The following is a 19165-nucleotide window of genomic DNA, read 5'->3' as shown; positions in this document are numbered from 1 at the left end:
ACCACAGAGGGGGCAGCTAGGGAGAATGACTGCCGGGCCAAACTTCCAAAATAAAACCCCTTTAATACGCTGCCATGCTTTCTGGTGAGAGCAAAAGTGAAGAGAAAGTAGCGACCTGCACGAACAGCTTATTAGAGCAGACGAACTGTACTGTAGTTGAATGGGTGTGTTTAGAATAGTTGTTTATGTTAATTGTTAATGTTTTAGATATTTAGGAATGCGGTGAAATGTAGTTTTCTTTATTATTTAGATGATAAAGTCTTAGAAGAAAAAACGTTTTGCTTTTCTTTTTCACGTGTAATGTATATTCTCCCCCCAAAGGTTATATAACCATCAGAATAAGCCACAATGTATCCTGTCCTTGTGTGCGAAAGAGACATCGTTTAACTACAGGACACTTCCATGGTGGGGGGACTCTGTCCTAAACTGTAGCCTGTGGAGTGTCCACCAGAGACGTCACGCCAAGAGAGGCTCGGCCAGGATTTCAGCTGTCAATGGGCCTAAACCCCCACACCCATAAGCAACCAGTTAGTAAGGACGACCCGCCCCGACACGTGAATAACGTTTCATGCGCCAGCTGTTGCTGCTGGTTTGCTTTCCCCCCTGAGCACTGCATCCATATACGCTGTCTCATTATCGCCACAGAGCTTTTCATTTTTTCCAACGTGTTCATGATTTCACTTCCAATCGATGATTACTCAAATGCGATCAATGCAAAAAAAGTTCAACTGTCTCATTAAAACTACCCAAGCCTAATTTTGGAGAGCTGCAGCCTGCAACACACGAGTGTCCACATACCCATTATGAAAGTACGGATCACAGGCTGTGTAATGTATAAAGCTGAGCTAACCCTTGCTCTCTAAAACGGCAAGGAGCTTCAAACTCCAATTACCAATATCATGATTGGAGTTTTATTAACAAAAACTGAATAACCTAGGCAAGAGGGGCATTGAGACAAAGAAAAAGACACGGAGGAGGGCACAGAGGAGAACGAGTGCTTGTATTTCCTTGGTCCCAGTGCTTTTTATCTTTCTGCCAATGCACTGATGCAGTGTTGACATAATTTGTGATGTGATGAGAAAGATATGGAATTGGCCTGTCTTTACAGAGCGGAGCTGGCCTTTTATTTTTATATCCTGTCCTCTTCTTGTTTATGAGGTCCACAACTTATAGCTATGGCTTTTCCATGTCGTTCAACTGCAGTGCGCATAAAAACACTCAGTGAGAGACCAGGGCTGCTCCCATGCAACATAAATACTGTGAATTATAAACTAGCAGAGGAAAAAAGCTCGAACTGAAATAACTTTAATGAGGTTTGCAAGTGTTGTGCGCCATTATTCACTGCTGATCTTTCACTCGACACGTTGTGACATTAATTAAAGAAACAGAAAGAAGAAGAAAAAAACTGGCACTGAGCATGTACTGTATTGGTGAGTTACAGTATATGACAAAGAGCTGTGATTGGAGGAGATCGGGGGTGTTCAGTGAATTACTTGCTTTGTTGCTGAATCATGTGGAGTTACGCTGTAGTGAATGTGACAGGATAACAATGCATCTGTCCCACAGACTGATGCCACTGCAAGGGCACCGGAGGGGGGTAACAGGGCTGGAATTAAGTTCCCACCATGCAACCACCTAAGCTCTGCAGGGTGTTTAGTGAGCAGTTTAGTTTTAGTCATTACAGCAGCAATCGAAGAGATGTTACTCTTTAACAATATATATCATTTGCCACTGGTTGTTAGAATAACACTGTTGAGTTTTGTTTTATTTTAGGTTTGTACTTTACACCCAAATTGCTTTAGCTTTCCTAAAACAGTTAGATACTGAGCTCTATACCAAATTGCATTCAAACTCTGATGAGTCTGTTTCCGTAGCGCACTAATGTCAGTGGCTGCTTTGACATGTCAATAATATTTATAGTAAAAAAAAAAGTAAACGTAAGAAAACAGTGTGCGGTGCAGAAATCCAATATGTCACTTAGTGGAATGACATGGTTCATTTAGTATGTGGATATTAATACAGCTACAGTATGTTTTGCTTTCTTTTGGATCTCTTTGAATGCCTTTTCTGGCTGTTGCTTTAAAACTGTGTTCGATCTGCGCTGACTGCCTGAAACTACCTTTGTGCAGCATGTCACAGCTGTATTCCTGTGATCGTTTTTCTGCAGTATTGTCTTTCAATAGCCATGTAATGTATGTTTGGCTGTCTGTTTTTATTTTCCCAATAATGGAAGTGTGCCCTTTGTGTCATCCCCTTCAAGTCAACCGTAATGCATTTATAGTTTCACAGCCAACTGTGGCTATATACAACTATGCCAGCTCCTTGTCACCTATTGGATTAGGATAAAAGAGAGGAGATGGCTACAGGGGGAAAACACACACACACACACACACACACACACACACACACACGCACGCACGTACTAAAAACAACAGAAAATATACAGAAGGATCACACTGTTCCTGGTGCTTTATCTTCTTTAGTACAGAGTGAATGATGATTTGAACAAGCTCAAAATGATTCACAAATAATTCACTATTAATACTTCTACTAACCTGCCATGCATATGACAGCGGGAGGTAGGTGGGATGGACAGTGAAGTAGGAAGGAAATTGAAGTGAATTGGTGAGATTGCATGGGTTTAGTAAAACCCACAGAGTATCAGCATGAGAACCTCACCATGTGCAAAACAACACAATTAAGAGGGACGCTTAGCTTAATCAGTGAATGCATCATGCAAATGATGTTTTTTCTTTTTTCTAAACCTACTTTAATCTTGGCTGTTATCATAGAATACAAATCAGGGACTTAATTCTAATGAAAGGAGAAGAGAGTGAAGAAGAGGGATGATAGAACACAGAGTTGCTGCTATAAAAGAGAAGTTGGAAAAATACAGCGTGTTTAGCCCGGTGATTTGCAGTTTGAGTCAAATTAATAGTAATAATAGATACTTTGTACATTAGTCTGTATGTTTGCACTGGCATGTTTACTTATATTGTTACCTATTGTGCTTATATTAAAATGCATTATTGGTGCTTGTTTTTAAGTTTGATTAAGAAAATACGACAAAAAACCATCTAACATGCAATTCAATAATTACTTGTGCACCACTATATACAGACTGGAAAGTAAATATACAGAAAAGCAAAATATGCAACATTATGATTAATACAATATGTCAGATGTTTATTTTAAAGGTGTTGCTTTTTGTGGGTCCATAGAACCGGTTTATACAACAAATTTTTTCAATTCATAATGAACACCAAATTTTGAAATACTTATTAGCAATCTTGCAGCTCCACCATGTTCTAAACAGGTTTCTCAAACTTCAGTGATTGACTAATGTGTGTGCTATTTCTATCAAATTAAATAATGAAGTTTTCCCCTTTTCTGGTTTTGTTTTTATCTTTGTCAAATTTAGTTTCTGACCATCAAAGAACTTTAAAAATGAACAAAGATGACCCAGTTAAATACAAAATGCAAAATCCAAGCAAGTTTCGACAGTAGATCCAACACATCCTGGCAGCAAAAGCACACCAAACTAAAGTAATGGTTTACTTTCGCCTGCATTCACAGAAAAGTTGTTCATCACCAGAAAGAAGCTTCCCCCCCTACCCCCACCCCCCCTTTGTTCATTCAGATTGCAGTGGCAAACTGAGTTATGAACACTGATAGATCTCTCCATAAGGCAACACCAGGATTACTAACAAAGGATTCTGGAAAGTTTTTTCCTGCATACCTGCCCTCAAAACAGATCCCCATGGTGTATGCACGATTTAGATTTAAATTGATGACTTCATTTATTAGAGAAAAAGTTATCGCCCCCTTGTTAAATTGCAAATTAATTGTGATTAACCGCATTTCTTGGAAAGATGAGTTCAATTTCATCAGCCACACCCAGGCTTGATTGCTGCCAGACCTGCTGAATCAAGAAATCACTAAAACAGAATTGTGAAAAAGCAACACATCATGCCATGATCTAAAGAAACACAAGATCAGATGAAAAACAAAGTCACTGACATATATCAATCTTGGAAGGGTTACAGAGTCATTTCTAAAGCTTTGGGAATCCAGCAAACCGCAGTGTTTTGGTGCTTCGGGACCTGGATGGCTTGCTGTAATTGATGGAACAGTGAATTCTGCACTCTACCAGAAAATCCTGAAGGAGAATATCCTGCCAGCATCTCATGTCCTAAAGCTCAACAACACTTGCAATATGCAGTAGCACAAAGATCTGAAACACACCAGCAAGTCCACTACTGAATAGCTTAAAAAATAAAAATAAAAAGGAAGGTTTTGGAGTGGTCTAGTCAAAGTCTGGACTTGAATCTGTTTGAGATGCTTTGGGCTGACATTAAACAGACTATACATGCTCAAAACCCTCAAATGTGGTTGAATGAAAACAATTCTGCAAAGAAAAGTGGTCCACAATTCTGCCACAGTTAACACAGAACACTAAATTGCACTAGGTTACATAAGCTAATTGTCAATTCATGAAATTAAATTACTTCCAACCATTTTTCCTTTTTAAGACTATGATATAATAAAACACTATAAAACTGACACACACTAAGACACACTTCTCTACTTGGCATTTGACCAAGCTTAAATCCCAACTGTGACTCCATTTCTACATGCATGACTTTTCCCCTTTCTCTGTGCACAGTATTTTCAAAACATTCAGCATCTATCTCTCTTCACATCTTACTCTTCACACGTGTAGTATGTCTCAACTGCCCTAGTAGTGTTGCAGAGTCTGTCTTGCATCTGTAAACTGTCTTGGGTCAGTCAGTAGAGGCTTCTTCTTCATGACATGGAATCCCCGAGGCCACATGTGCTTGTAGAAGACAAGAGGCAGCTGGAGGTCTGGTACTCATTCACTCTTCCAAAACACTCCCCCACCAACCAACTATTATGCAGAGATGTGTACTAATGGTTCACAGTCTGCAGCTTGAGTAAACAAACCTTGAAAATATCCTTTCCAAGCAAGTTTCGACAGTAGATCCAACACATCTTGGCAGCAAAAGCACAGCAAACTAAAGCAATCGTTTACTTTCGCCTGCATTCACAGAAAAGTTGTTCATCACCAGAAAAAAGCTTCTTCGCCTCTTCGTTCATTCAGATTGCAACGGCAAACTGAGTCATGAACACTGATAGAGCCAGTCTGTGGTAGAGCTCTCCATAAGGCAACACAAGGATCACAGAGCAATAACAAAGGATTGTGGAAAGTTTTTCCCTGCATACCTGCCCTCAGAACAGATCCCCAGGGTTTATGCACCCAAATTGCACCAATCATAGCCTTATTCTAACACTGCAAGCCTATGAAAATGACTACTGAGACTTTTGACGGAAGGCCTGCAGAAAAGGGTAGGGGGGTGCACTTTTGTCCATGACTTAACTAGAACAAAAGAGCATCAGTGAAGCACATTATCTTGTCAGGCCTTACCTGACAGAAAAATGATCCTATTGTTGCCAGCAGAAGGTGTGAACGTCATCACCAGGTAGACGGAATATGACAGTAATGGTAATTTTCAGAGAAAATACACACACGCGCGCACAACTTAAGCACATTAATGGAGAGACGTGATGATTTAAGTGCTGCAATTCTAAAGGAATTCAGTTTTAGAAATTTCTGCTTAAACCTCAACGTTGTCAATGCAGATTCTATTATATATGCATTTCATGTGTACCAGACACAAAATAAGCAAAATAAGCAATATGTGTGCTGCCATCGACATTGTAGGAGATGCCCATCTAAACTATTTGTCTGTAATAATACAAACTATCTCTGGGATTGAAAACTTTATGGTAAGAGAAAAAATTTGTCTTGTGTTCTGTATGTCACTAAAAACTGGATCCATTATTAGTTTGTCAGAAATCTTAAAAGTGGCATGATAGCAGGTAAAAGTCAAGATATTTACAATTCTAACAAAATGAAAATCAAAAGTAGTAAGAAATGCTACAGTAGCACCTCCTAGCTTCCAAAGGGTATTCTGTCATGATTCAATTCAAGAAAGAAATTCAATTTTGCCATCACTTACATAATATTTAAGGACAAAATGTGACCTAGAGATTAATAAGAATTGTCCCAAAAAAGTTTATTTATCATTTGAAAAAGAAGGATTTTCATCACAACACCGGCAATTCTTATATGTAAAAGAAAAGCAAAATGTGCAATAATAACAAAAAAAGATGTAAACAATTAAAATAATAAATACAGCTTTTATGAAAAAAATATATTGCTGCATTGACAGAAATATTCTTATGAAGTAAGGCTATTGTTAGTGCTCCATTATTCACAAGGAGTCACTTCAAGTGATCTTTCACTAGTTAAGCGAATGTGTAAGCCATTACATTATGGAGAATTAACAAAATTTGAGTCTGAGTAGTAACAAAATAAATGGTATGCCAATATTTGCTGATGTAAATTGGGTGGCTAGAAACCTTTGATCAGTAGGCAAAATATTTTGTATGAAAGTTGCATAAGCAGATTTTCTATAGGACAATTCTATAGGAAGTTAACAGAAATTACCTTTACACCAAAGTCATTTTACTCCATTAAGATCACAAAAAAGCCTTAAAAATACCATTTATCAAATGTTAAAGCATTCAGCCACATGACTAAGTGGTAACTCACTATGCCACTCATGATATGCCTAAATTAAAGCAGCATTTATGGTTTTAAATGATTAAGTGGTAATTAATTTGATTTGAATGTTTTTCCCAATTTTGCAAATAAAGTCTGTCTGCCTGTACATTCCTGTTGCTTTGTTCCTTCATCCACCACAAAACCATTAATGCAACTTCATTTATGCATCGCTCTTAAAATAGTGTTAAATGAAAGTAGTTTGTCGAGTTAGTGCACAGCTCCTTCATATTGATCTTTCTGCAAATAATACCAAAGTGTCTTTTAGGTGTCCAAGATCACTATTTACCCAATATTTTCTTTTGCTTCTAGTCCATATAATTAAACTGCATTGGCAAACCTTCAGTCCTGAACCTGAAGGACTCAGGAAATGTCCTAGTGTGTATTGGTGTCAAAAAAAAGAAAAAAAGACCGATGTCTGCAGTTCTGATCCATCGTGCAACAGCAGGTGTTAGTAGAGTTTGACTCCAGAACATCTCAGCAGCCAGGAAATGCCATCCAAAAGCCCAGACAGGGATTCTGCCACTGTATCCTGTACCTGTTTATGAAAGAGAGAAACAGGCTGAAAAGCTCCACAAGCTGAACTCTGGATGGAAAAGCTTTCACCTGATCAAATATCAAGCAATTACCATCCAGGGGTTAGGCAGGTGGGGTAGGCCAAGTCTCTTTGCCATGTCAACACAGGGAGTTCGACACATGGATCTGGTGCTGGGAGTCCGAACTGTTTCTGGTTCCTCTCTTGAGATGCATGAGAGCACCAGCAGAGGTTTGGATGTGGAACCCCTACTGCAGTTTAGCACAGCTCGAATCTGGACTCCTTCAGACTTCTCACCACCTATTCACAACATGAACCATGAACCTACTGCAGATGTTCTGCATTGATCAGTCATTGAGTATGATGTGTCATTGTACTACACTACAAAAAAAGATGTGTTATTTTACCTCTCTCAAGCTCTGCATTGGCAACATAGATGAACCCATCCACCACTTGGCACACCTGCTGAACCTGAGGAGCAGGAACGCACACTGGGTCCCCTGAGTCGTCATTTCCTTCAAAGGTAAAGAGTTTATTGCTGATGCTCTCCTGTTGCACTCTGGCTCTTTCTCGCTCTGCCCTACAGACACAAAAACACAAAGATTAATAACTGCAAAAAGGATGAGAAACAACTGTGACTCATTCAGCAACAAACAAAGTGCTCACCTGTTGGTTGAATACAGAGTGAGGATGTTAAATTTGTGTTGGTTATTGAACATGTAACTTATCCCCGAGCCAATACCTGAAATAAACAAAGGTTTACGTATGTTTGTTTGTATTCTTTGGGTAGATAAGCTGTGTGTATGTAGTGATCTAGTGCCATCTAGTGGTAGACAATACACATAGCAAGTAAACTTATCTGTTGATTAATTCTGTGATTAAAATGCACTGATGTAATTTCTGTAACACATCATTATTACACGTTACCTTTAAAATAATCACATTTTATCTAATTTTATCTTTTATCTAAAGGACAAACTATGATTTACAATTGATTAAAAGGGAAAATCAGCCACTATATTATGCATTATGATGAGAAAAATACCATGAGAAGCTTATCCTTAGATCAGTGTTATCTTACCATTTATCTGTCTGTGCGGAGTGCCTGACACAGGAAGTATATCTGGAGCATGCATAAGCCTTGTGACTAAAGAGACATCCAGCTGCTCCATGCCAGGACCAAACATGGCGTAACGCGGTTCAGACGAGGGTACCAGGGACTGAAAAAATGAGGTCACCACCTCATATGCTGGTCGTGTAGGAATCCACTGCTGTCTGGAGGATGGGCAACCTTTCAGGTATCTGTTGATACACAAGGTTTGCTCAGAAATTTTTCCAGGAAACTGACGGTAATGCAGGATAACAGGGGGATACTCACTCTGACATGTAGTCAAATTTTAGTTTTATTCCTTCATTTCCCTCTTCTCTATCATCCAGGCTCTCGTCTTCACTTATTAGCGGTGCATCCAGCAAGTCTGGATGGGGTATGGTCACATGATCAATGGAGGGCCAGTATGGCATATCCCGCAATAGGAAGTATCTCCACAGTAATGGATCTCTAACCATGGCCCTCCAGTAACGACTTGTGGCTCCAAGGTGGCAGAGATCCGCAGGAGACAGAAAGGTCATGATCAGAAACTGTACATCCACCTTCGGGAGGAATGGCGGAGCACAATTATTTTGATTTTCCTAGATCAACAATAAATATTTCTAGATTAACCTCCTAGACCAAAATACTCAATTGTGCTCTACAAGGGCCTGATATCCACTTAGGAGGACATTATACTGCTACTGTTCTATCAAAATTTTAAACAAATATCCTCATGTGGCTCTTATTTTTCTTAAAAACAAAAATAAGGTAAAAAGAAAAAAAAATCTGGTAATTCTTTGTTTTTACATTCATCGGGCCCCAATATCTGCCCAATATATGTCCAAATATCAAAGTGAAATTGCAAATGCATGCCGTGGAAGAGTTCGGGTCTTAGGAGGTTAAAATTCCTAGTTAAACCAATTATGTGTATTTGGTTAAGAAGTAGGAAAAATACAGATTGGAAGGGGATAATGGACAATCACTAATACAAGCAATTCTATAATCAGCTGATATACTTCAAAGATAAGTCAAAGGAACTCAAAGTATGGCAGTGTTCCTGCTCAGAATAGTGCAGTCGAGGCATGCCAAATCGGGGACGGGAGGCAATTACGACTACTTTGGAAGCCTACAAGTTGAACGCGACACTTAGACTGAGCATCTATCATTTTTTCTATAAACAGCTTTCAGACTGTGTGTGTAGAACCTGAAGAGAGCAACACTATCCTTTTAGGCTTGTCCTGTCTGAATGAGTGACATATAGGCTACATAGGTAGACGTACACAGAATTCTCCTATGAATGATTCGACTTACCGGTAAGGTATCCAAAGATCCATACTGTTGTTCTTCTTTTCCCGAGTCTCCAACGGTCAAATCGGCTTCAACAACTTTATCAGGGAAATAGCGGTCTCTAAACCGCCTGAGGCTGCGGATCACCAAAGACTCCAGCTGCTGGATCTTTTCAGCCATGTCTTAATTTGTGTCATATGCGAATATTTACTGTGTACAACTAAACACTATGAACCAAGGAAATGCCAACACCGATGTTTTCCTGTCACTTCCTCATAGCAGTGGAGCATTGTGGGTATTGTAGTGCAGTATCATCAAACAAAACAGGAATACGTAGTAAAAGAAAATCTGGAAGGCAAACTAGGAAATTTTTCTTAAAACAAAGCACGTTTATTGTCAACAAGGACATTAAAAAACAAAATGATAGATTTTTTTGCCCAAACAACACAGTTTCTCTATTAATAGTTACACTATCAATGTTATTCAAGTTGCAGAAAAATGGAAGTTGCAATAGATGAAAATACAAGTGGTGCATTACAAAGCTGGTATGAACAAACCTGAACATACTTTGAATTGGTCATTAATACGTCACTGACAAACAGTTCGAACACCTTTCTTTGCCTTCTGTGTGTATACTTTATACACAAATTCAAATAATGCATATGCTATTTTAATATATATTAAAAGCATAACAAAATGGCAACAAAACAATAAATAAATGTTAATGTGCAATGTCTCATTTCCAGCTGTATTATCTTTAAACTTGTTACAATCTTAAAATGAAAAGTCAATTTTTCTTTTTTATTATTCATAACCTCTTTAGTAATATTAATGCTATTGTGACACATTCTTAGAGCAAAACAAATGCCCCAATCAACAGTCTGGAATCAGAGTGGCCACTGCTTTTTCAGCAGGCCAGGGGCAAATAATTATTCAACAGCCTCTTGTGCAGCCCTTCTATTACAATGCTTGTCTTATACTCTAACTTCTCATTCATCTGCTTTGGCCTGGGCTGTTTGGCATAGGATTAGGTTGCCTGTAGACACTGTTCCAGCATCTCCTTTCTTCACATTCACTCTCTCCCTGTGCCTTCCCCATAAACTTTCACAAGACTGCACCCCATCCGATGGGCTCCATTTTTATTTGGGATTGACACATTTGAATATTGAACTTTGATCTGTTCCTGAGGGCAATTGTAACAGAGAAGCTATATTTTTCACTGTAAAATACTGAGGATTTCCTTGGCATTCTCTGTGTTCCAGCCCTGCCCTTGGAGAGGGCCCTCACAGGCAAGCACATATTTGTTGAGGATCTGTGTGCCAATGTCCCGAAACTGGAGGCGATCTTCTTTGTGCTCCGTAGTGTCAGCGCTGCAGTCCTCGTACTTGACTGCCCAGAAACACATTTCGCCAATGTACATCATTGTCAACAGGTGTGTGTCTGAGAAAATGCCTGACCCAAAAGATAAACCGGTAGTTAGTAAGACCAGTTGGCGACAAAAGAACAGATTGTTAAAAAAATTTCTGTGTCAGTTTTCAGTTATCCAGGTCATTGTAGTATTAGAAGAAGAAAAACAAAAAGTGATGGATTTCTTTAACTCTGTTGAAGACTTTTCACCTCTCATCCCAGAGGCTTCTTCAGTTTGGCTTCTGTATGTAGAGCCCCAGGTATTTAAACCCTAGTGGGGGTTGTCCCTTAGGAGGTGGTTGCTGACCACTATTAATCATGTGAATCATCAAACAAGCCAAGGTGAGCCATATCCAGTTTTTGGGGCAAGTTTTTTCCGAAGTGTCACCTGAAACTTCTGGTGGTAATGGTCCACGCCTTTTTTCACATCTATACACCTAATTCTGTACCTGTACCCATTATTACGTATGGGACTCTCCACCTTTTGGTTTTAGAATTGAAAAGCCTCTGGGATGAGAGAAAAAGCAGCTGACCTTCAATGAAGGTCAGCTGCTTTTTTTTTTTAAATTCTCCTAAGATTTTCAAAGATGGGTAACAAATTAGAAGTAAAAAACTCCTTTACTAAGGAGTTCAGCCCCCAAACCACATTTAATGATCCCTGCCAATGATTACTCTGGGATGTAATTCTCAGTAACTATATTTATTTGCCAAAACTCTTGTCTCCAAGGACAGAAGAGATTCCAGCGAAGCTGTCAGGTTTCTCCCTACCACAATATAACACAAACATCCGATCACATAACTGTGGAGGTTGTGGGTTCAAGTGTATTCCTTCATTTATCACGTCTATAATAAATAACACATTTACCTTCAGATAAGATGTTTGCTGTAGCAGTGTCATGTAGCACCACACCATCATTGAGCTTTACAGAGTTTCTCACCTGCAGCATCCGCATCAGGTATCGCACACCTTCCTGAATACACTGGGTCAAAAATGTTTTTAATGTTAAAAAAGAAACATAAAAAAGTGGTAAACTATTGGTTTTAATCAAAGTAAAGTTGTACAGCTAACAATGAATGAAACTCCTTAGATCTCTGCATTGTTTGTTACCTTAAGGAATGTTTCCTTGTTTTTCTTGATCCACTGCTTTCGCTGATGAAGGGTATGACAGTACATATACAGCAGAGCTCCACGTCTCCAGTAGAGACATTCTAACAGCTCTAAACCCAACACAGACTGCACCTAACATAAACCAAAAGACACGAATATCAATATCAGACACTCCATGATGCCTCATCCATATTTATTTCATAAGCACTTTAAAAGCATGTGTCCAAGTGTGAGTAGCGAAACCACAAATCAAAGGGAAAATTAAAGTTGAACTGACGTCCAACTGAAAGTAGGATAATTACTGGATAGTTAACCAGACCAAGAAAGAAACACATGGACACAAAAAAAAAAAAAAAAAAAAAAAAGAGTGTCTGCTCCTCTTTTATATCCTTTGGGTTGTGGGTTTGTGTCCTAGTAACCTCTATAGTCTTATATTGTAATAACCAGACTACATGACAGTTTGTGATTTGATACAAAGTACACTATTCATAAAATGGAGTAGAAGACAACACCAAAATCGGTTTGAGACAAACACAAACCTCTTGTGCTGGTGCAAGCCGTGCAGCCAAAACTTCAGGTTCAGTCAGATCTTGAAGAAGCTGCTGAATTTTAAATGGTGAACAGTCCTCAGGGAACTCCTGGTCCACCAGTTTATTCTCTTCATAAAAAGTGATGTCTAGAATCACCTAAATGATGAAAAATAAAATAATTTACAAAAAAAAGTAAAACTGAATGATGTGTTAAAATTGTCTTAAACATTTTGCCTGCACCATGTATAACTTTGCAAAATAGGATAAAGGCCTATAATAAACCTGCCAGCTGTTGCTCCTTCTTTAAACCAATTAAGAAAACTATTTAGGGGGGGGGACGACAACAACAACGGTTAGAGATATCTGTATCTAATCTGGAGCTGTAATACAACATAAGCACGCACAACATAAATGAAACTGAATTGAATTTAGATCACGTAAAGCAATTTCCAATAATGCAGTCACTGATTTTACTGTCCCATCAGATCAGCTGCCTACTCAAAAATATTTTTTCTGTCTTTCAAAAAGCTTTAGTATGATGGTTCTTGAACCTCCTCAGAGATACATTTAGGGGAAAATATAGGCTAAAGGCTGAAGGATAGAGTGATGAGAATGGCAGGAAGTACAGTACGCAGAATGGAAAGCACCCCAAAATCACATTGATACAACTGTAACAAATGTAAAACAAAACCACCATCTTCAACATTTCTTCTTCCCTAACTGAACCATCTCTTGTGGGTTGGTATGGAGTTAGAGGTTTTGTTTTACAGTTTATGGCAAACATTTTACTCCTAAATTTTTAAAGCAATACGCTTCAGAATATCTTTAGTAAAGTTAATCTAGACCAGTTTGCATTAGACATTATTACAATGTCACACAGAGGCTGTAAATCGTTAAAGGAACAGAACTAAAACACTCATAATTAGAGGGTTTTCATTTCAGACAAAGTTTCCATGTTTTCCTGATATGAGCTCTGTAATTATGTCAAAATTTAGATAAGAGCTAAACAGAAGACAGCAGCAACTGCAAAGACGGCCCTTTCAATGAACTCATTATAGAAGACACTATGTTAGCAACATTAGTTGCTAAATAACAATTATTTTGATAGCAGACTAATGTGCCTCATTTTTCTTTGATTAGTCAACAATTATTTCAGTAACTCTTATCTACACTTCCTGTAGGCAAACCTCTTATTCTAGGCTCCAGTACCTTACCTGCTCAAGTCTGCCCACCTATGAATACCCTGTTGTCTTGTCCCACAGCAAAAATAATGACATATGAATTTGAAAATAATCAAATGGTTCTTTTAACATTACTCAATAGAACCATCAGAATAAAAATGAAATAAATCAAAATATTAGGTAATATAAATTAATTTGCTAGTAGCATTTAAACAAAGAAAAAATGTGCAAGTAGGAAACTAAAAATAGTTTCTATCCATAAGTTCAAATAAAGCTTTGAGATCTTTGAGATGATGTTCCCAGCTGTTAATAACCATGCTGAAGATGTTCTCTGTCCTGACTTTAGCCATTTGACAGGTGCATGAGCCTCTTTATTGGACAAAGTCACCCGTATGCCTGTGCTCAACAGTTAAGAAAATACAATTCTGCGTCAACAAATTTTTATAGTCGATGGCAATGATTATGGTGATGAATTGTTGCAGCCCTAAAATTCACAGGAAATTATTTTCAGAGAGTATAGAAAATTTCTTAGCGTTTATTACTGAATAGACGGTGAATTTTGTGATTATGTCTGTGACACAACATTTATGTTACACTACTTTACAAACTTAGCTACAATTCTTGACATGTAACTAGCCTTTGCCTGCTCTATGTTCACTTACTCAAGCCAGAGTCAATATAGATGTGCAGACAGATTTACTTTTTTTTATATAAACTCCCTTATAGTACAGCTGCATTTTATAACTTGCTTCTAGCTATACATGACAATTTAGTCTGTTACACAGACACTAAACCAACAAATATGGGTATTCAATCCCCTGGACATGTGTGTACAATGCTAAACTTAAACTGTAAAAGTAAAGAGACTGGAATGTGTTCAGTTTTTACTTTGTAGAGATGATCGATTTTTAGTGGCTGCATAGTGTAGTGGTTTACACATCCATCTAACAAATAAAAGATCCCTGGTTTGATTTTGGGAGGAGACACAAATCCCCTTGGGGTTGCAAAAAAGTAAAAACTATATGTGTGAGCAACCAACTGTGGTGACCCCTTGTGAAAATGGGAACAACTGAAAGCATCTTTAAGATATGCAGGGTTTTTATTAAAATGTAGATACAACAGTAACCTACTGCAAACCTGTCACTTTCTGCTTCCACCTTCTAAGATGATTTAGACATTTTATATTTGCGTTTAATACTGCTAAGCAGTGTAAGTAAGAAAAATTTCCTTGTGTTCAGAGCACCTTAGTTGGGTATTTTATCCTGTTTTCTGTGGTTTTGGGGACAAAAATCACTAGTAGTTTAAAAAAAACCCTCATGTTACTGACTACTTAATAAAATAACTTACTGAAACGCAAGAGAGTAAATACAATTTGATGGAAGGAAGTACCTGTGTGTAATCCTGCAGCAGCTTGGATAGGTTGCTACTCTCTCCTCCTTGTCTGTAAAAGCTTTTCAACTTGTCTAGTATGGCAGATGCATTCTGTAAATAGTCATCATCTACGGAAGAACCATATGTTAACATATTACCCAAGTACAAATCTAAACTCATGAAAAATCCCGAGTTATCGCGATTGTTGATCGGGACTTTATAATCATCCACAATTCGACTCATGACAGGAAAAAAAATATTTTAGCATAAAACATAAGCTGACTAGCCCATGCGAGCATTCACAGATAAACATAAGGCCAAAAATGCGCACTAACACGGTGGCGTTTGAGGTTCAGATACAAGTTAAAGTAAAAAAGTTAACGACACCATTTAACATGCAATAAGGACAAGGTAGATGCTTCGTTGCTTTATTGATGACAGTCGTTTAGCTAGCATTACCAGCCATCATGTGTCATACCTTCACATATGTCAACAATACTGCATTTTAGCTAACGTTAGCAGTTAACTCAAAAACCCTAGTGAAATACAAACATAACTCCGCGAGTTATGTACATTCTCCTGCAACGTTGCTAACCACTAATTATAATCAACTAACTGCATATGCACTGATGTGTTCAGAAAGGTTGTTTTGTTTTGTTTTTTGCCAAAATGCAATATTTCATTAGACAGCAGCTGTTGTCATGGTTGCAAGCTAACGTACGCTGGAAGTTAGCTTGATTGCTTGCTTGCTAGTCGATTCCTTAACCAAGACTGTTTGCCACGTACTAAATGAATTGCCGAAAGGCAAACAAATAAACAGTGTAATCGGTACCTTGCTTTTCAGCTCTGAGACTCGAACACTTGATGTCTAACTCAAATATTCTTCTCTCCAACTCGAAACCTTGTCGTCTGTAGTCGTCGGCCATGACTAAAAGTACCAGTCACGGGAGCCACGGATTTTACTCACGTGTTCAAAGAATTTTCAATTTCCGTTTCTGTGCATGCACGCGCACGGCCATAGGATTATATCAGTAAGTCGTCCCTGCGTTTGCAAAAACGTTAACTTTAACCTGTAAACATACGTGTACTTTTAGATAGTGTGGTGGTGCTGACAGCTGAAGGGAGCGTGCGTGCTATAAAGTTAGACGTCAGCTGAGGCGACTTTGGAAAATAATAACTCAGACAGTAGGAAACAAACTGTTGGTAGCCGGTTAGAATAAAAAAAAAAAAAAGGGGGGGGGGGGGGGTTAGTGAGTTTTTAGTTATTTAGTCCAGTGCAATGAGTCCTATGCCAGAAACCGTTTCTACACAAAGTGGAAAGATAAATTTCAAAGGACGGATGAAAAAAATGATCTGTGGGTTTTTGCTTGAAATGTCAGGGATGCATGCAGAGGAAAGATATGAGAAATGTAGGGATGAGCTACAGATTTCTGTTTGTTGGAGGGGGCATATTGCTGGAACCTGTGGATACAAATTAAATGAGGAAAATAGAAGGGGAAATTCTGTGCAACATGAGGCAGACTGGGAAAAATTCAGGTATTGCAAGAAGTGTGTTGCAAACTGGTGTAGGACATCTGCCTTGTGCCTCCTCAACATTGTGTTTTCATGGGGCAGAAGGGGAAATAACTAATAACTAAATTCTTTTTTGAGCTGGGTCACCACAGTGGATCTTCATCATCCATTTCAATCCCTATCTCCAATTCTCTGCTGTCACACCAACCCACTGCATGTCCTCTTTCACTACATCCATAAACCTTGTCTGTGGTCTTTCTCTTTTCTTCCTGTTTGACAGCTCCATAGTCAGAATCCTTTAGCCAGTATATCCACTATCCCTCCGCATGTGTCGAGACCATCTCATCTCACCTTTCCTCTCTAACTTTGTCTACAATTGGCTCCATCTCTTGTATATGCTTTTCTCTCATTCACACACGTATTCAGTCTTGCATCTACTGACTTTCATTACTCTTTCCTCTAGCACGCACCTCCACCTCTCCAGACTCCCCTTTACCTGATCATACAGATTTGATATTGATATTTGGTAGCAAATGATCAATAGGGTTGTTGAAAGCTTCAGAAAAAAAATTCTCCTGGTGGAAATGTAGGTAGCTGCAATTAGGTTGCTTTGTGCAAATTAAACACTAAAGTTTTATCAAATTAAAAGGCCTAGCCTTTTTGGCAGTTGAGTTCTGGAAGTTTCTAAAGAGTCGATATAGGCTTTCCAAATTCAGAAGAATTGGGTTTTAATGCATCATGATTTTTTTTTTCTATGTCAAAATTCTAATGAAAAAAAAAAGAGAATGCCTTCTCAACACCACTGTGCATTTAATTATGAGCTATTGTTAATCTCCGTCTCTCTTCCACAGCATGTCTTTTGTCTTGTCTCCTTCCCCTCAGCCCCAACCCTGATGGCTGCCCCTCCCTGAGCCTGATTCTGCTGGAGGTTTCTTCCTGTTAAAAGGGAGTTTTTCCTTCCCAATGTCGCCAAAGTACTTGCTCATAGCACGTCGTCTTTTGTGAGTTGTTGGGGTTGTTCTGCATTATTGTAGGGTTTTTACCTTTCAATATTAAACACCAGGAGGCAATTCCTGTTTTGAAATATGGTTTCGATATAAATAAAATAAATTTAATCAAATGTGAAACTGTCTTTGTGTGCTAGCAGATGTTGGGGTTGAAAGCACTGATGGCGTGGATAAGATTAGGTAGAAAATGTAGATTTGCATGTGCCATTTGGCAGGATGCTGTGCCACTGCATCCTTAGTGAGAGGCTGAATCATCAATGTGATAATGGGATGCAGTGGGGAAACAGAGATTGGAAATTGCTCTCATGCATTGCAAGCTGTGTCAGGGAAATTAATGTTTTCTTCGTGGACCTTTGAATACAGTATAGCCCTACTAAAAAAGAACAAGAGAACAAGGGTAGTATTGGGCTTTCTCAAACGCTATGACGCTACAACACCAACAGTAGGCGGCAATGCACTAAAACATGCCTAGCTTACCAGGTGGGGGAAAGATAACGAAGAAGAGCTTCTCCTTTCATCCTCTTTGAAAACAGCCAATAGCGTCGTGTCGCCGAGCTGGGCTTGCGTGTAGCCATATTTTGTGACCCTCAGCTAGCTCGGTTAAAGATCCAGTCAGCGCTCACCCTGCATCTCCGCCCACCCCAAGTTTGTAGCTCCAAATCATGGCGGCCCTCAAAGCTTTGTGCAGAGCGGAAAATATACTCTTGAAAACCCACCACAGAACCAAAATAAACTTCGCCATCCACCAATTGAGCAAGGTCAGTATAACAACAGCGACGTTACACCTGTTGTAGGAGTGTTGAGATGATGTTGCTGCAAAAAAAGAGACGACAGTAGTAAAATATAATAATTCAACTGTCATTAAAGTATTGGTTACATTTGGAATGAAACTATGAACCAAGCTTCGCGTCGTTTATACTGTTTCAGTTTGCGTTTATGTGTTATTGTGGGCTGACCTCAGCCTGCAGGGCGCACAACCTTGCGGATACGCGCAATACAACACATTTGCCAATCCTTTCAAAAACTGCTGCTAAGATCTAGAAATGCATGAATAAAGCGAATCAGGTTATTTGATCTGACTAAGGTATGTGTAGTTGGATGATCACAAGTGCGCGTAACTCAACACCAAGTAATCATAGATTTAGGTCTAAACACCTGCCACACGTTTTATTCAGTGCGGAAAACTTTCAAAAACATGTTCCAATATTATAGAGTCGTTAAATGTGAAGCTCGTTTTGTTAACTAATAAAAAAGATTATTTGTAACAATGTATTTGTGTGTAATGACAAGAACATTGTGAACTTAAGCTTTCTCTTGAATGCTAGTTAATTATCACCCACACAGTGTGATTGCAGCAATCTGCGTGATAGCTTAGATTTTAACTGCCCTTCATGGTTGAACTTGCGTTTAACTACTGTCTGAGATATGAGAATTTACAAAAGACAGCAGCTCGCATTGGCCTGACACAGGGTTTTAAACACATGATTTTAA

At 38.7% G+C, this 19165-nt stretch overlaps 3 protein-coding genes across 4 annotated transcripts in view; 1 reads left to right on the top strand and 2 right to left on the bottom strand.

The window, feature by feature from the left end:
• Nucleotides 1–6091: 6091 nt before the first annotated feature.
• On the bottom strand, nucleotides 6092–9826 carry fbxo4 (F-box protein 4). The gene is made up of 7 exons (XM_085294759.1): nucleotides 9583–9826; nucleotides 8560–8831; nucleotides 8263–8483; nucleotides 7848–7923; nucleotides 7589–7761; nucleotides 7276–7481; nucleotides 6092–7184 (listed from the first exon to the last, which is right to left on the bottom strand). Exons 1-7 carry the CDS (start codon nucleotides 9736–9738, stop codon nucleotides 7098–7100), a joined length of 1191 nt encoding a protein of 396 aa, XP_085150885.1. The 5' UTR covers nucleotides 9739–9826; the 3' UTR covers nucleotides 6092–7097.
• Nucleotides 9827–9926: 100 nt separating this feature from the next.
• On the bottom strand, nucleotides 9927–16323 carry rimoc1 (rab7a interacting mon1-ccz1 complex subunit 1). Of its 2 annotated transcripts, none has more exons than XM_085294760.1 (6): nucleotides 15988–16317; nucleotides 15174–15283; nucleotides 12613–12759; nucleotides 12074–12205; nucleotides 11831–11945; nucleotides 9927–11010 (listed from the first exon to the last, which is right to left on the bottom strand). In XM_085294760.1, exons 1-6 carry the CDS (start codon nucleotides 16079–16081, stop codon nucleotides 10775–10777), a joined length of 834 nt encoding a protein of 277 aa, XP_085150886.1. In that variant the 5' UTR covers nucleotides 16082–16317; the 3' UTR covers nucleotides 9927–10774. The 2 variants fall into 2 exon arrangements, with proteins under 2 accessions (XP_085150886.1, XP_085150887.1); XM_085294761.1 differs by lacking the exon at nucleotides 9927–11010 and adding an exon at nucleotides 11017–11729 and having other exon boundaries at nucleotides 15988–16323.
• Nucleotides 16324–18245: 1922 nt separating this feature from the next.
• The window catches only part of oxct1a (3-oxoacid CoA transferase 1a), a 54850-nt gene continuing 53930 nt past the window's right edge, over nucleotides 18246–19165 (top strand). The window contains exon 1 of the mRNA XM_085294758.1: nucleotides 18246–18432. Within this exon, the coding sequence (XP_085150884.1) occupies nucleotides 18337–18432 (96 nt within the window). The 5' untranslated portion in view covers nucleotides 18246–18336. The remainder of the gene's footprint in view (nucleotides 18433–19165) is intronic.

Source organism: Mchenga conophoros, linkage group LG12, assembly GCF_057382185.1.
Source record: "Mchenga conophoros isolate Kocher_MC1m ecotype Shallow Benthic linkage group LG12, M_conophoros_male_GT1.1, whole genome shotgun sequence".
Taxonomy (NCBI): domain Eukaryota; kingdom Metazoa; phylum Chordata; class Actinopteri; order Cichliformes; family Cichlidae; genus Mchenga; species Mchenga conophoros.
The sequence above is the reverse complement of the archived record's forward strand: the minus strand, read 5'-3'. Positions and strand labels throughout refer to the sequence as shown.

Excerpts from the sequence above, each read along its gene's own strand:
- fbxo4 (XM_085294759.1), bottom strand. The coding sequence starts at position 9,738 with ATGGCTGAAAAGATCCAGCAGCTGGAGTCTTTGGTGATCCGCAGCCTC. Across the intron at positions 8,484-8,559 it reads AAATTTGACTACATGTCAGA|ATACCTGAAAGGTTGCCCAT; the intron begins GTGAGTATCCCC and ends GTGTATCAACAG. Across the intron at positions 7,185-7,275 it reads ACCTGCCTAACCCCTGGATG|GTACAGGATACAGTGGCAGA; the intron begins GTAATTGCTTGA and ends TTTCATAAACAG.
- rimoc1 (XM_085294760.1), bottom strand. The coding sequence starts at position 16,081 with ATGGCCGACGACTACAGACGACAAGGTTTCGAGTTGGAGAGAAGAATA. Across the intron at positions 12,206-12,612 it reads GGCTTGCACCAGCACAAGAG|GTGCAGTCTGTGTTGGGTTT; the intron begins GTTTGTGTTTGT and ends GGTTTATGTTAG. Across the intron at positions 11,946-12,073 it reads ACAAGGAAACATTCCTTAAG|TGTATTCAGGAAGGTGTGCG; the intron begins GTAACAAACAAT and ends TTTTTGACCCAG.